The sequence below is a fragment of the Loxodonta africana genome, chromosome 5 (genome assembly GCF_030014295.1).
Source record: "Loxodonta africana isolate mLoxAfr1 chromosome 5, mLoxAfr1.hap2, whole genome shotgun sequence".
NCBI classification, from domain to species: domain Eukaryota; kingdom Metazoa; phylum Chordata; class Mammalia; order Proboscidea; family Elephantidae; genus Loxodonta; species Loxodonta africana.
Window position 1 is genome coordinate 472,341 of NC_087346.1, and position 14,669 is coordinate 487,009.

The window sequence follows — 14,669 nt, forward strand, 5'->3', positions numbered from 1 at the left end:
GAAACAAGCCTTTGGATTACAGCAAAGATTGCTAAATTGCAGCCACTGGACTTTTTCTCTGTCCCTAGTCCCTTTCTTCATAACCTATAGTTACTCTTCCCAGCTGCTGCTTTCATGATATTTCTAAAACTTCAATATAATCATGTTTTCCCCTTCTTAGAACTTCTCAACATCACAACTTCCTGCAGGATAATAAGCAGTCACTTAAGAATGTTGATGATCAGTCACTGCTTCCATCTCTAGATTTATTTCTTAGAACCCTTTGCTGTTGTAAGAGATAAGGAACCAAAATTATCCAAGATATTACAGTGTATTTTCCCACTTGCTGATTTAAGTGCATAATTCTTGGCCTCCTTTGCTATTCCGTCAAAATATATGAGCCAGGTGTGATATTTCAATCACTCCCTCAACTCCTGCCCCAAATTTAGACCTATGAGTGAGAAATAGAGAAGAGTGTTGATTTCTGAGTCTTCAGCAATGAAAGAAAGTTTGGTATAAAATATGTCGTCAATATGAAATTTTATCAAAAGCCGAAAAGGACATCTTAACATCGGATATTTGTTTTGAGGACTTAACATTTGTATTATAGATTCATATCTATATTTTTTATCAAAGTATCAGGTATTTCCAGTGTAATACAACACAGAATCTCTTCACACGAGAAATAAAGAATTGTACATCAGAGCAAGGAAAGAAATAAGGAAGTAACACTTGAATTCTCTGGGTTGTTCTTGAAGAAATAATTCAGAGAAATGGTCATTTAAGCTGAGAAGACATTTGGAAGAGTCCATGAAAACATGCCGGGGGCCAGCCTCAGCAATGAACAGGGTTACCAGAGGAGGGGTAGAGTTCGGCGAAAAAAGAATGAGCGGTAGAGTGTCTTATATTTTCATTCTGCAGAAAAGGAAGGCTCTGCTCTTTATTTTTTACATGGTCTTTTATATCATAAGCTTACAAAAGCATAACATCGCATGATCAATAAAGGGGCAGTACAAGACATAATCATAAACATCATTTCCCAGAGACATAATTTTCCAAGTGACACATAGTACAGTTCCGCATACATACACAAGTACAATGAGTTTTTTGTTTAATTGAAGAGAATATTTTGTTGATATATTTTTACACAAAATAATAATTGACTTCATATTGCTTTACACTTATGCTTAATCTTGCAATACCTTCCACAGTTTTTATAACAATTAATCTTTTTGCAAAATCATTGTTACATAGGCTTTGTCCATCTTGTCCAGGGTGGTCAAGTTCCTGAAGCCCAGCCACTTTGGGTTACGTCATATTGTCCACGATTATGCCAAGGACAATTAGCCCAATCTCTATACCCAAAGACCAGTCAAGCGCAGCAGTGAGCGGGGTGGACGAGAAAGTTGACCTGTAATTGGCTGAGAGATTGGCTGAGAGAACTCACTGCCTTTTGTTTTTCCACTTTTATGGGGTCATGTGTGGGTGGTGGTTTAATCACAAAAAGGGCCTTGGTAAATACCAGGATTTCACCATCCTATTCTTGTTTTCCATAGTCGAGCTATTTGTTTTTCCCCTAAGACAACTTCATGTTGATCCCCAAGTAACACACGGGCTGTCCCTACCCGAGATTTCACCAGGGGATTATGAGTAGGACGCCCCCCGTCCAAAGGTCCCTAAATCTATAATGGAATTTTATGCTTATACATTCTGCTATATACAGGCTGAAAATGAAATAGAAACATAACACAGATGACAGAGATATTCCTGACTTTTCAGGAATTCTTCGATGTTTATGCTGGGGGCAGTGGGTGCAGAGGGGCCGCCCTTGCAGCCTGGCTCTTCCTGACTTTTCAGGAATTCTTCAATGTTTATGCTGGGGGCAGTGGGTGCAGAGAGGCTGCCCTTGCAGCCTGGCTCCTCCTGACTTTTCAGGGATTCTTTGATGTTTATGCTGGGGGCAGTGGGTGCAGAGGGGCCGCCCTTGCAGCCTGGCTCCTCCTGACTTTTCAGGGATTCTTTGATGTTTATGCTGGGGGCAGTGGGTGCAGAGAGGCTGCCCTTGCAGCCTGGCTCCCAGCAAAAACATAAAAGCACGAAATCTTTTGGGATAAGGCACTGGGCTTTTTTTCTCAACAGCGGGTCTTAGAAGATGTATCATGCATTTAGGGGACTTGTAAATGTTTGCTGCAGTAGAGTTTACCTGGGGATATTTATTTTCTAAAAGGGTCTAAAGCCCTAAGAAAACGACTGTATTGGGGCACTCAGACTCTCTATCTGAGTAGCCCGCTTGACGCTCCCTAGTCAAGTGTACTTTCGATACTAACCCTCTACTAGCTAATAAACCTCAGCTCACTTGGCACTATTTGTCTCAGCGTTTGAATTCTTTCCTATACTGAAGACAAGACCTGATGGCATTTTCTCTGGTAACATTTCTAAATAGGGATGAGCAGAAATGACTACCTTAGAATAAATTGTCTCATCGTAGCTGGGCCAGGCTGAGAGTGTGGTGAGCAGGCATGATGGTTGGAGTTCCTTAGGCTGCCCTCCCTGCAACTCTGCCCCCACCCTACCCGTCACAGCTCATCCCAGAGGCCCTGAGTAAACAGCATGACTCTGGGGTTGATAAGGCAAGGGAAGGGTGTGGATTACCTGGGAAATTACAGATCCACTCATTTGCCTAGCAAAATGTTTACCCACTCGCTGATTTTTTTTTTTTTTTTATTAATCACAACTGGTGAAAAACTTATCATTTGGCTAAGCCTTGCTGCTATGCTAAATTTAAACTTTCTAAAATTTATCAAAAAAAAAAAAATTTGGCTTGGAAGAGGTATAACTAGAATGATCCTTAGAAGTGAGGATGGCAAGACTTCATCTCCTGTACTTTCGACACGTCATCAGGAGAGACCAGTCCCTGGAGAAGGCACCGTGCTTGGTAATTATTGTGAGGATGGCACAGGACTGGGCAGTGTTTTGTTCTGTTGTACTTTGGGTCGCAATGAGTGGAAACCAACCTAATGGCACCTAACAACAACAACATAATCTGTCCTACAGAGGTCTCCATTTATTAACATTAGTGCATCTGCATGAAGATGTAATTATTTTTGTTTATTCTTTACATACATGTAATACAAAAATCGAACAATAGAAAACAAATACCCATATTCGCCAACAGAAAAATATATAGAAAGAAGTTGGAAAGTCTTCCTTTATTAACACGTCAACTTTTACTCCCTTCCTTTGAGGTAAACACTATTAGCAGACAAGTCCATCCATTTTGGGAATTTATATAGACATTGATGCACATATACACATGCCTAAAAAAAAAAAAAAAGAGAGAGATTAAACTAAAAGTCTTTCTGTGATTTGATTTTTTTCACCTAAGGGTCATGTAGATTTTCCACGTGAGTATATATGCCAAACCAAACCCATTGCCGTCAAGTTGATTCCGACGCATAGGGATCCTAGAGGACAGAGTAGAACTGCCCCACAGGGTTTCCAAGGAGTGGTCAATGGATTCGAACTGCCGACTTTTTGGTTAGCAGCCGTAGCTCTTAGCCACTGCCCCACCAGGGCTCCTATATACAGATCTACCTACTTTATTTTAACAGCAGCACAGTACTCCATAGAAAGGGAAAGTTCCATAATTTATTTAACCCTCCTCCCAGTAAAAGATAGGCTTTTACTTTGTACAGTGTTTTCTTATTGTAAGCATTGAGGCAATGAGTATTACTGTAGAGAGAATTGGGAAGAATATTTCTTTGGAACAAATTTGAAGAAGTAAAATTGCTGGAACGAAGCACATGCCCGTTTGAAATCTGAACGGGGACTGCCAGTGAGCCTTCCAAAATATTCCCCTTGTCTACACTCCAATCTACAGCTCGCGATCTCTTCTCCTACACCGTCGCCAACATTTTGAAGTCAACAATCTTTTAAACTTTCCTAATCCAATAAGTGGAAAAAAATGTTACTTTATCTTATTTTTATTTTCTCTCATACTGGAGAGTTGCACCTCATGCACAGCCACCACCCGTCTGTCAGTGGAGGCTCGTGTGTTGCTACGATGCTGAACAGGCTTCACTGGAGCTTCCAGATTAAGACAGACTAGGAGGAAAGGCCTGGCAACTTAATTCTGAAAATCAGCAAATGAAAACCCTGTGGATCACAATGGAACACTGTCTAGTCTGCATCCCATTATGGGTATGGCCAGAACCAGGAAGCCATACCTATGTGCATGGGGTCGCCATGGGGCTGACTTGATAAAAAAAAAAAAAAAAACAATAACAATAACAGGAACGTTGAATATTTTTTGGAACAGTCATTAGTCATTTAGATTTCTTCTGTAAACTGCCTGTTCTTTGCCCATCTATGGTAGTTGGTACTTTTTCCTCAGTCTCTGGTTTATTTTTTAACGTTTTCTTTTTGTCTTTTAACTTTTGGTGTCATGTGTTATGCAATAGTGTATAATTTTTATGAGATCAAATCTGTCACTCTTTTTATATATGGCTGTTCTTGTTTTGTTTCTCATGTCCTTAAATGCCATTCACTATGGCAACAATGAGAGGATAAAATGAAAGAGAAAGAGGAGTTTATTAACCATAATAAATTGCTCCACCTTCACTGAATTTTTTTTTTTTTTTCACAGAAAGCTAGTGACTTTCCAGCTGGGAGATACATCTTTAAATAATACTCTTAATGGCCCCTTTGTATTTGCCACGGAGCAGACCCAATTCAAAGCCTCCAGTTAATACCCATACAGTTACATCCCACATAACCTAGTTAGTTATTCTATTTAATCCCACTAGGGGCTAATGTTGGGCTAACAACCATTCCCTGTGATTGACTTTGAGACTCAAACTCAATATATTCTGCTTGAAGTTTTACGTCTTCATTCAGAACTAAAAGGACACGTTTCTCCCTAATGCTTAAGATAATTAGGGCAGAAAAGGAGGGCCGAGCTTTGAATTCAAGTGTAACTGAAATGACATTTTCAAGAAGGGCCTGACAAAAGCATCTGCTTCAGGCAGCACTCAGTAGAGAGAGACACTTAATTCTGTGCCTTGTAGAGACAGGAAACCAAAGGAACAAAAGAAAACATCGAATGTAAAAAAGATGACTTCCTTTATGACAAAACATTACCTAACATTAAATATTTCCACAGGATTTCATTTCTGTTTAAAATGTAGTTTCCTCCTGGGTTCATGGCCTTAAACTGGAAAAATTTCCCTTCTACAGCCAGCCACAGCCATATTGCAGGAGTGCCAGGCTGCCTCGAAGGTCACAGAACCTTCCACTGAAGGTGTGCCTCTGGGACTCTCCCATGAGGATGCCAGCCTGGGACACAGCAGCTTCCCTGGAGGCCACCCCTGGTGACCATATGCTCGTGGAGAAACACGGTAGAGGCCAGTGTTTCTATAGTCACCTCCCCCAATCACCTCCAAAAGCTGATCCAGGTCAAACCATTCTTCAACCTTCTAAAGATCATCCACCTCTCTAAGGGCACTTTTTATTTTCTCTGCAGAGAATACAACCTCAATTGCTTCTCTAACAGCTCCTTTAAAAACATTAAAGCTCTGAACAGAGAAAATTAAAGCTAAAAATGATCCAAATTAAATGAGAAAATTATTTACGGATTCAAGGGTGCTACTTTTAAAAGAATAAAACCTCAACCTTGACAGAGGAACCCATGCAGGGCAGGCCTTCCACTATGAAAGCTCGCAGACAGCACCACCAGCAGACAACCAAAACCAAACCAAACCTGTTGCCGTCAAGTCAGTTCCAACTCACAGTGACCCTATAGGACAGAGTAGAACTGCCCCCATGGGGTTTCCAAGGCTATAAATCTTTACAAAAGTGGACTGCTACGTCCTTCTGCCCCGGAGTGCCTGGTGGGTTCGAACTGCTGACCTTTCAGTTAGCAGCCAAGCACTTAACCACTGAGCCCTTAGACAAACCTGGGTAATTTTCTTCTCTCAAATTAGGTGTGTAAGAGAGTACTTAAGTGAAAGAAAGATACAATGAGCTCACTGAATAAAACAGCTAGGCCAGGTTTCAAAAGCATCAAGGTAAGGTAAGCTAGCCCCCTTAGAAATTTTCACATTCTATTTTTAATTGGTTAAGAGCTACAGAGGCTAACTACCAGGTGCTCTTGGAAGCCCTATGGGGCAGTTCTACTCTGTCGTCTAGGGTCACAATCTAACGGAATCAACTCGATGGCAACAGGTTTGGTTATTTTCAATTGGCCGTGTCTCTGTGTAGTGCAAATGGTTCATGCCCTTGGCTCTTAACCTAGTTGGAGGTTTAGTTCACCCAGAGGCTTCTCAGAAGAAAGGCCTGTTGATCTGCTTCTGAAAAACCAGCCACTAAAAACCCTATGGAGCACAGTTCTACTCTGACACACATGGGGTCGCCGCCAGTCAGAATTGACTCTAAGGCAACTGGTTGACTGGACATGCAAATCGCTGCCATTTCCAACTTGACGCCTTCTCTCTCTTCTTTCCCTCTTTCCACGTTAACTACAGCTTCCGTTGAACCCCTTGTAAGAAAAAAACAAACGTGAAGATTGTAGTGAATCCTAAAGTTACTAAGAGGAGGAAAGAAAAGCTCAGTAAACCCATTAGGGGAACTAGTAGGCAGACTCTAACCCAAAGTTATCTATTCTTTACCCTTCCTGTATTTAATATTTTTACTTTATAACACAGCCTGAATGCTACCAATGAGGGAGCCTTTTGGGTTCAGCAGTGTCCTCAGACCTGGGCAAGTGCTGTCCTATCTCGGGCCCCAGGCTTTAGTGATGGCTTCCTCTGGCCATGCTGCCTCCTGTGGGGGTCTGAGGGGCCAAGGCGACTGTGGCCACGTGGAGCTATGCCGCCCTCCTGCGTCCAGACCACACTCCAGGAGCCAGGAGCCACCTTCCAAGGGCCTGCCTGGGCTTCCTCCTGTCCTGAGACCAAATCCATCTGTCCTAGGCATGGGCCCCCTTGGGCAGAAGTGTGTGCATAACCTGCATGTTTGGAGGGTGGGTTTTGGAGCTTTGCTGTATAAGCTGGGATGTCATACACATATGCCTAAGGCTCTTCATGATGAACCACGAAACCAGGATGGGAAGAGAAGGGAATGGGCATAGGACCTCTATATGTATTCTTGCTCCACCTGAAAATGCTTGGGTTGGGTCAGCTTGGGTTAATAACCTTTTTTTATACAGGGACCACAATAATTTACTCATTAGTATAAAATAGTTGAACTGAAACCAAAACAAACAACAACAACGGCAAAAAAAATCTGTTGCCGTCAAGTCAATTCTGACATATAGCAACCCTACAGGACAGAGTAGAGCTGTCCCATAAGGTTTCTGAAACTGAAAATGCAACAGTGGCAAAACTGGGAGTTCGGGTTTGAAAGAGGTGGGAGTGGGTAGCACTTAGAGAGGGATAGAGCAAGTATGGGTTGAAGACTCCCCGCAACATACAGAGACTGAGTTCGGGGAGGAGGAGGGGAAGGATCAGAAAGATAAAGGAATGCCTGACAAAAAACTGATGCTGAACATATGCTATGGAGTGAATGAGAATGCAAAAAGGGTCAAAAGTAATCTTTGCTTTGCTCAGAAGTTTTCCCAGGGACAGCCTTACTCAGGATTTTCTCCTTCTCCCTCCTACAACAATGGCCATCACTGGTAGGACTCAAGCTCTCAGCACCAAACATCAACCGCTAGTAGCCATATATAGCCTGAAAACAGGACCACTGCTTACAATACGGTTTCAGTAAAAAAGCATGGTTCAAGTGTTTTTTTTTTTAAATCAATATATAAATGAATGAATGTAAATTAATATAAACAGAATGTAGAAATTATCAAACAATATCATCAATTTCATGTGCAAGTAAAATTTTAGTAAAGATAATTCAAAAACACTCCCAGCAATACATTGACAGGGAACTGCTAGAAATTCAAGTCAGATTCAGAAGTGGATGTGGAACGAGGGATATCATTGCTGACGTCAGATGAATCTTGACCAAAAGCAGAGAATACCAGAAAGATGTTTATCTGTGTTTTATTGACTATGCGAAGACATTCAACTGTGTGAATCATAAGAAATTATGGGTAACATTGTGAAGAATGGAAATTCCAGAACACTTAATTGTGCTCATGTGGAATCTGTACGTAGATCAAGAGGCAGTCATTCAAACAGAACAAGCGGACACTGTGTGGTTTAAAATCAAGAAAGGTGTGTGTCAGGGTTGTATCCTTTCGCCATGCTTATTCAATCTGCATACTGAGCAAACAGTCTGAGAAACTGGACTATGTGAAGAAGAACATGGCATCGGGATTGATGGAAGACATTAACCTGTGATGTGCAGATGAACCAACGTTGCTTGCTGAAAGTGAAGAGGACTTGAAGCACTTACTAATGAAGATCAAAGACCACAGCCTTCAGTATGGATTGCACCTCAACATAAAGAAAACAAAAATCCTCACACCTGGACCAATGAGCAACATCATGATAAACGGAGAAAAGTTTGAAGTTGTCAAGGATTTCGTTTTACTTGGATTCACAATCAGTGCCCATGGAAGCACAGTTAAGAAATCAAATGATGTATTGCATTGGGCAAATCTGCTGCAAAGGACCTCTTTAAAGTGGTGAAAAGCAAAGATGTCACTTTAAGGACTAAGGTGCACATGACCCAAGCTATGGTATTATCAATTGCCTCATATGCCTGCAAAAGCTGGAAAATGAATAAGGAAAACTGAAGAACTGCTTACTTTGAATTATGGCATTGGTGAAGAATATTGAATATACCGTGGACCGTCAGAAGAACGAAAAAATCTGCCTTGAAAGTACAGCCAGAACGCTCCTTAGAAACAAGGATGTAAGACTTCCTTGCGTGTACTTTGGACATGTTATCAGGAGGGACCAGTCCCTGGAGAAGGACATCATGCTTGGTAAAGTAGAGGGTCAGTGAAAAAGAGGAAAACCCTCAGTGCGATGGAGCGACACAGTGGCTGCAACGATGGGCTCAAACATTGTGAGGATGGCTCAGGATTGGGCGATGTTTCGTTCTGTTGTATATAGGATCACTATAAGTCAGAACCTACTTGATGGCACCTAACAACAACAAATGAATGATTAAACCAAAGCAAAATACCTTAGCAGGGAAGAATGGAGGAGGGACTCTAGCTTTATGACAGGATCTTGTAATAATGCTGTGTACCATCAGACGTCTAATAAATGATTCCAACCTCTGGGCTGATACTCTTGAAGGCATCACTATTCGCCTGGCGACAAGTGTCCCAGTTGCAAGCCCAACACAAGTGTGGCTGATAAATTTAAATTGTAAGCCAGGTCCTGGTAAGGATCTTAGACATTATTTGGACTCAAGAAAAAAGGGTGCCATTGATCAGTTAGCCAGACCACCAATAGCTGTGGAATGAGAAACAGCAGCACACATGCCAGGCATCTGCTACTGCTGGTTAAAGAGAAATACTAAAAAACAGATAAATATACCAAAAAAATTTTAAAAACTCCCTAAGGCTTAATCCTATTTTAGACTAGAAATGTCTTAGGGAGACTAGAATAGTAAATGACTAGGCTCTGATCTGGAGCACCTGAGTCTTTATTTTCTGGACAGAGTCCCCCTCCCTTCTACTAACCTTAAAGTGAACAGAACAGCTTTGGTCGTGCATTTGTTTTCTGGTCTAGAAACCCTCTTTTTTTGTACTACTAGAAACCTGCCTGTCTGTCCTCATCATGGACGTTGCACATGGCACCCGTTGTTGCTGCAATGGCATCATTTTGCTTTGGAGAGTGACCTCCAGTACTTGAGAAGTACTGGTGGACAAGAAAGTCCCCAAATTCCAGACTGTCCTATTTCAGCCCAAATGGCTGCCAGTAGTTTGCCTAGGACAGCTGGCAGAATTGGGGTAACAGCCAAATGACCAGGAGGCTAAGCTCTGAATGGCTGTTGGTTGGCAATGATGACAAAAATGTTCTTGTTCTACCCACAGCATGACAAAAATGCGTATTTACAGAATAATACTTTAATATTTCAAGGGATCTCAAAGATTATCCAGTCCAAATCCCTCATTTTTCAGGTGAGGAAATTGAGACTCGAAATATTTAAGCTTTACTCAATTTGAACCCGGCAATCTTAGTTTCTAACCTATCTGATTCTCAGATGTTTAAAGAAACTCTGAGAGCTTTGGACACTGCAATTTGTTAAAATTTGTGCTAGGTAAAATAATTTTTTTCATTGTAAAAATACATATAACACAACATTTGCCAATTTAACATTTTTCACGTGTACAATTTGGTGGCATCAACTATATTACTCATGTTGAACGACCATCACAAATTTATGTGTTGCTAGGCACACATATTAATAGTCAAGTTTTCCCTTTGAGAACTGCAAGTATTCCAAAGTGTTTTCTATATAGCCCTGACAGGAGAGGCCACTTAGACAGCCAGGCAGCCCTTCCTCTCAGGATGTTTATGACCAGGGTACCTTCCCTGGCACACACCTGACAGATGGTGGGAGGGCATGTTGGTTATCTTCTCTCTGTGACCACCCCCAAGAAACATCAGAATTCATTCTGTAATAGAAATTTATACTTCTCTACTGCTCCTTACTTTTTTTTTTTAATAACTTTTATTAAGCTTCAAGTGAACGTTTACAAATCCAATCAGTCTGTCACATATAAGTTTACATACATCTCACTCCCTACTCCCACTTGCTCTCCCCCTCTTGAGTCAGCCCTTTCAGTCTCTCCTTTCTTGACAATTTTGCCAGCTTCCCTCTTTCTCTATCCTCCCATCCCCTCTCCAGACAAGAGTTGCCAACACAATCTCAAGTGTCCACCTGATATAATTAGCTCACTCTTCATCAGCGTCACCCTCCCACCCGCTGACCAGTCCCTTTCATGTCTGATGGATCGTCTTCGGGGATGGTTCCTGTCCTGTGCCAACAGAAGGTCTAGGGAGGATGGCCGCCGGGATTCCTCTAGTCTCAGTCAGACCATTAAGTTTGGTCTTTTTATGAGAATTTGGGGTCTGTATCCCACTGATCTCCTGCTCCCTCAGGGGTCCTCTGCTGTGCTCCCTGTCAGGGCAGTCATCGATTGTGGCCGGGCACCAACTAGTTCTTCTGGTCTCAGGATGATGTAGGTCTCTGGTTCATGTGGCCCTTTCTGTCTCTTGGGCTCTTAGTTGTCGTGTGGCCTTGGTGTTCTTCATTTTCCTTTGCTCCAGGTGGGTTGAGACCAATTGATGCATCTTAGATGGCCGCTTGTTAGCATTTAAGACCCCAGACGCCACATTTCAAAGTGGGATGCAGAATGATTTCATAATAGAATTATTTTGCCAATTGACTTAGAAGTCCCGCAAACCATGTTCCCCAGACCCCCGCACTTGCTCCGCTGACCTTTGAAGCATTCATTTTATCCCGGAAACTTCTTTGCTTTTGGTCCAGTCCAATTGAGCTGACCTTCCATGTATTGAGTGTTGTCTTTCCCTTCACCTAAAGCAGTTCTTATCTACTGATTAATCAATAAAAAAAACCTCTCCCACCCTCCCTCCCTCCCCCCCTCGTAACCACAAAAGTATGTGTTCTTCTCAGGTTTACTATTTCTCAAGATCTTATAATAGTGGTCTCATACAATATTTGTCCTTTTGCCTCTGACTAATTTCGCTCAGCATAATGCCTTCCAGGTTCCTCCGTGTTATGAAATGTTTCACAGATTCATCACTGTTCTTTATCGATGCGTAGTATTCCATTGTGTGAATATACAACAATTTATTTACCCATTCATCCGTTGATGGACACCTTGGTTGCTTCCAACTTTTTGCTATTGTAAACTGAGCTGCAATAAACATGGGTGTGCATATATCTGTTTGTATGAAGGCTCTTGTATCTCTAGGGTATATTCCCAGGAGTGGGATTTCTGGGTTGTATGGTAGTTCTATTTCTAACTGTTTAAGATAACGCCAGATAGATTTCCAAAGTGGTTGTACCATTTTACATTCCCACCAGCAGTGTATGAGAGTTCCAATCTCTCCACAGCCTCTCCAACATTTATTATTTTGTGTTTTTTGGATTAATGCCAGCCTTGCTGGTGTGAGATGGAATCTCATCGTAGTTTTAATTTGCATTTCTCTAATGGCTAATGATCGAGAGCATTTTCTCATGTATCTGTTGGCTGCCTGAATATCTTCTTTAGTGAAATGTGTGTTCATATCCTTTGCCCACTTCTTGATTGGGTTGTTTTCTTTTTGTGGTTGAGTTTTGACAGAACCATGTAGATTTTAGAGATCAGGCGCTGGTCGGAGATGTCATAGCTGAAAATTCTTTCCCAGTCTGTAGGTGGTCTTTTTACTCTTTTGGTGAAGTCTTTAGATGAGCATAGGTGTTTGATTTTTAGGAGCTCCCAGTTATCGGGTTTCTCTTCATCATTTTTGGTAATGTTTTGTATTCTGTTTATACCTTGTATTAGGGCTCCTAGGGTTGTCCCAATTTTTTCTTCCATGATCTTTATCGTTTTAGTCTTTATGTTTAGGTCTTTGATCCACTTGGAGGTAGTTTTTGTGCACGGTGTGAGGTATGGGTCCTGTTTCATTTTTTTGCAAATGGATATCCAGTTATGCCAGCACCATTTGTTAAAAAGGCTATCTTTTCCCCAATTAATTGACACTGGTCCTTTGTCAAATATCAGCTGCTCATACGTGGATGGATCTATGTCTGGGTTCTCAATTCTGTTCCATTAGTCTATGTGCCTGTTGTTGTACCAGTACCAGTACCAGGCTGTTTTGACTACTGTGGCTGTATAATAGGTTCTGAAGTCAGGTAAAGTGAGGCCTCCCACTTTCTTCTTCTTTTTCAGTAGTGCTTTGCTTATGCGGGGCTTCTTTCCCTTCCATATGAAATTGGTGATTTGTTTCTCTATCCCCTTAAAATATGACATTGGAATTTGGATCGGAAGTGCGTTAAATGTATAGATGGCTTTTGGTAGAATAGACATTTTTACTATGTTAAGTCTTCCTATCCATGAGCAAGGTATGTTCTTCCACTTAAGTATGTCCTTTTGAATTTCTTGTAGTAGAGCTTTGTAGTTTTCTTTGCATAGGTCTTTTACATCCTTGGAAAGAGATATTCCTAAGTATCTTATCTTCTTGGGGGCTACTGTGAATGGTATTGATTTGGTTATTTCCTCTTCGATGTTCTTTTTTGTTGATGTAGAGGAATCCAAGTGATTTTTGTATGTTTATTTTATAACCTGAGACTCTGCCAAACTCTTCTATTAGTTTCAGTAGTTTTCTGGAGGATTCCTTAGGGTTCTGTGTATATAATCATGTCATCTGCAAATAGTGATAACTTTACTTCTTCCTTGCCAATCCGGATACCTTTTATTTCTTTGTCTAGCCTAATTGCCCTGGCTAGGACTTCTAGCACGATGTTGAATAAGAGCGGTGATAAAGGGCATCCTTGTCTGGTTCCCGTTCTCAAGGGAAATGCTTTCAGGTTCTCTCCATTTAGAGTGATATTGGCTGTTGGCTTTGCATAGATGCCCTTTATTATGTTGAGGAATTTTCCTTCAATTCCTATTTTGGTAAGAGTTTTTATCATAAATGGGTGTTGAACTTTGTCAAATGCCTTTTCTGCCTCAATTGATAAGATCATGTGGTTTTTGTCTTTTGTTTTATTTATGTGATGGATTACATTAATGGTTTTTCTGATATTAAACCAGCCTTGCATACCTGGTATAAATCCCACTTAATCAGGGTGAATTATTTTTTTGATGTGTTGTTGGATTCTATTGGCTAGAATTTTGTTGAGGATTTTTGCATCAATGTTCATGAGGGATATAAGGTCTATAATTTTCTTTTTTTGTAATGTCTTTACCTGATTTTGGTATCAGGGAGATGGTGGCTTCATAGAATGAGTTGGGTAGTATTCCGTCATTTTCTATGCTTTGGAATACCTTCAGAAGTAGTGGTGTTAACTCTTCTCTGAAAGTTTGGTAGAACTCTGCAGTGAAGCCGTCCAGGCCAGGGCTTTTTTTTGTTGGGAGTTTTTTGATTACCATTTCAATCTCTTTTTTTGTTATGGGTCTATTTAGTTGTTCCACTTCTGAATGTGTTAGTTTAGGTAAAAAAAAAAAAAAAAAAATTTTTTTTTTTTTTTTTTTTTTTAGTGTTTTTCCAGGAATTCATCCATTTCTTCTAGGTTTGCAAATTTGTTAGAGTACAATTTTTCATAATAATCTGAAATGATTCTTTTAATTTCATTTGGTTCTGTTGTGATGTGGTCCTTCTCGTTTCTTATTCGGGTTATTTGTTTCCTTTCCTGTATTTCTTTAGTCAGTCTAGCCAATGGTTTATCAATTTTGTTAATTTTTTCGAAGAACCAGCTTTTGGCTTTGTTAATTCTTTCAATTGTTTTTCTGTTCTCTAATTCATTTAGTTCAGCTCTAATTTTTATTATTTGTTTTCTTCTGGTGCCTGATGGATTCTTTTGTTGCTCACTTTCTATTTGTTCAAGTTGTAGGGACAGTTCTCTGATTTTGGCTCTTTCTCCTTTTTGTATGTGTGCATTTATCGATATAAATTGGCCTCTGAGCACTGCTTTTGCTGTGTCCCAGAGGTTTTGATAGGAAGTATTTTCATTCTCGTTGCTTTCTATGAATTTCCTTATTCCCTCCTTGA

At 40.7% G+C, this 14,669-nt stretch overlaps 1 protein-coding gene across 1 annotated transcript in view; it reads left to right on the forward strand.

The window, feature by feature from the left end:
* Nucleotides 1–797: 797 nt before the first annotated feature.
* Nucleotides 798–14,669, forward strand: part of UCP1 (uncoupling protein 1) — a 50,192-nt gene continuing 36,320 nt past the window's right edge. The window contains 2 exon segments of the mRNA XM_064286259.1: nucleotides 798–871; nucleotides 5,215–5,375. Coding sequence (XP_064142329.1) covers nucleotides 798–871; nucleotides 5,215–5,375 — 235 coding nt within the window.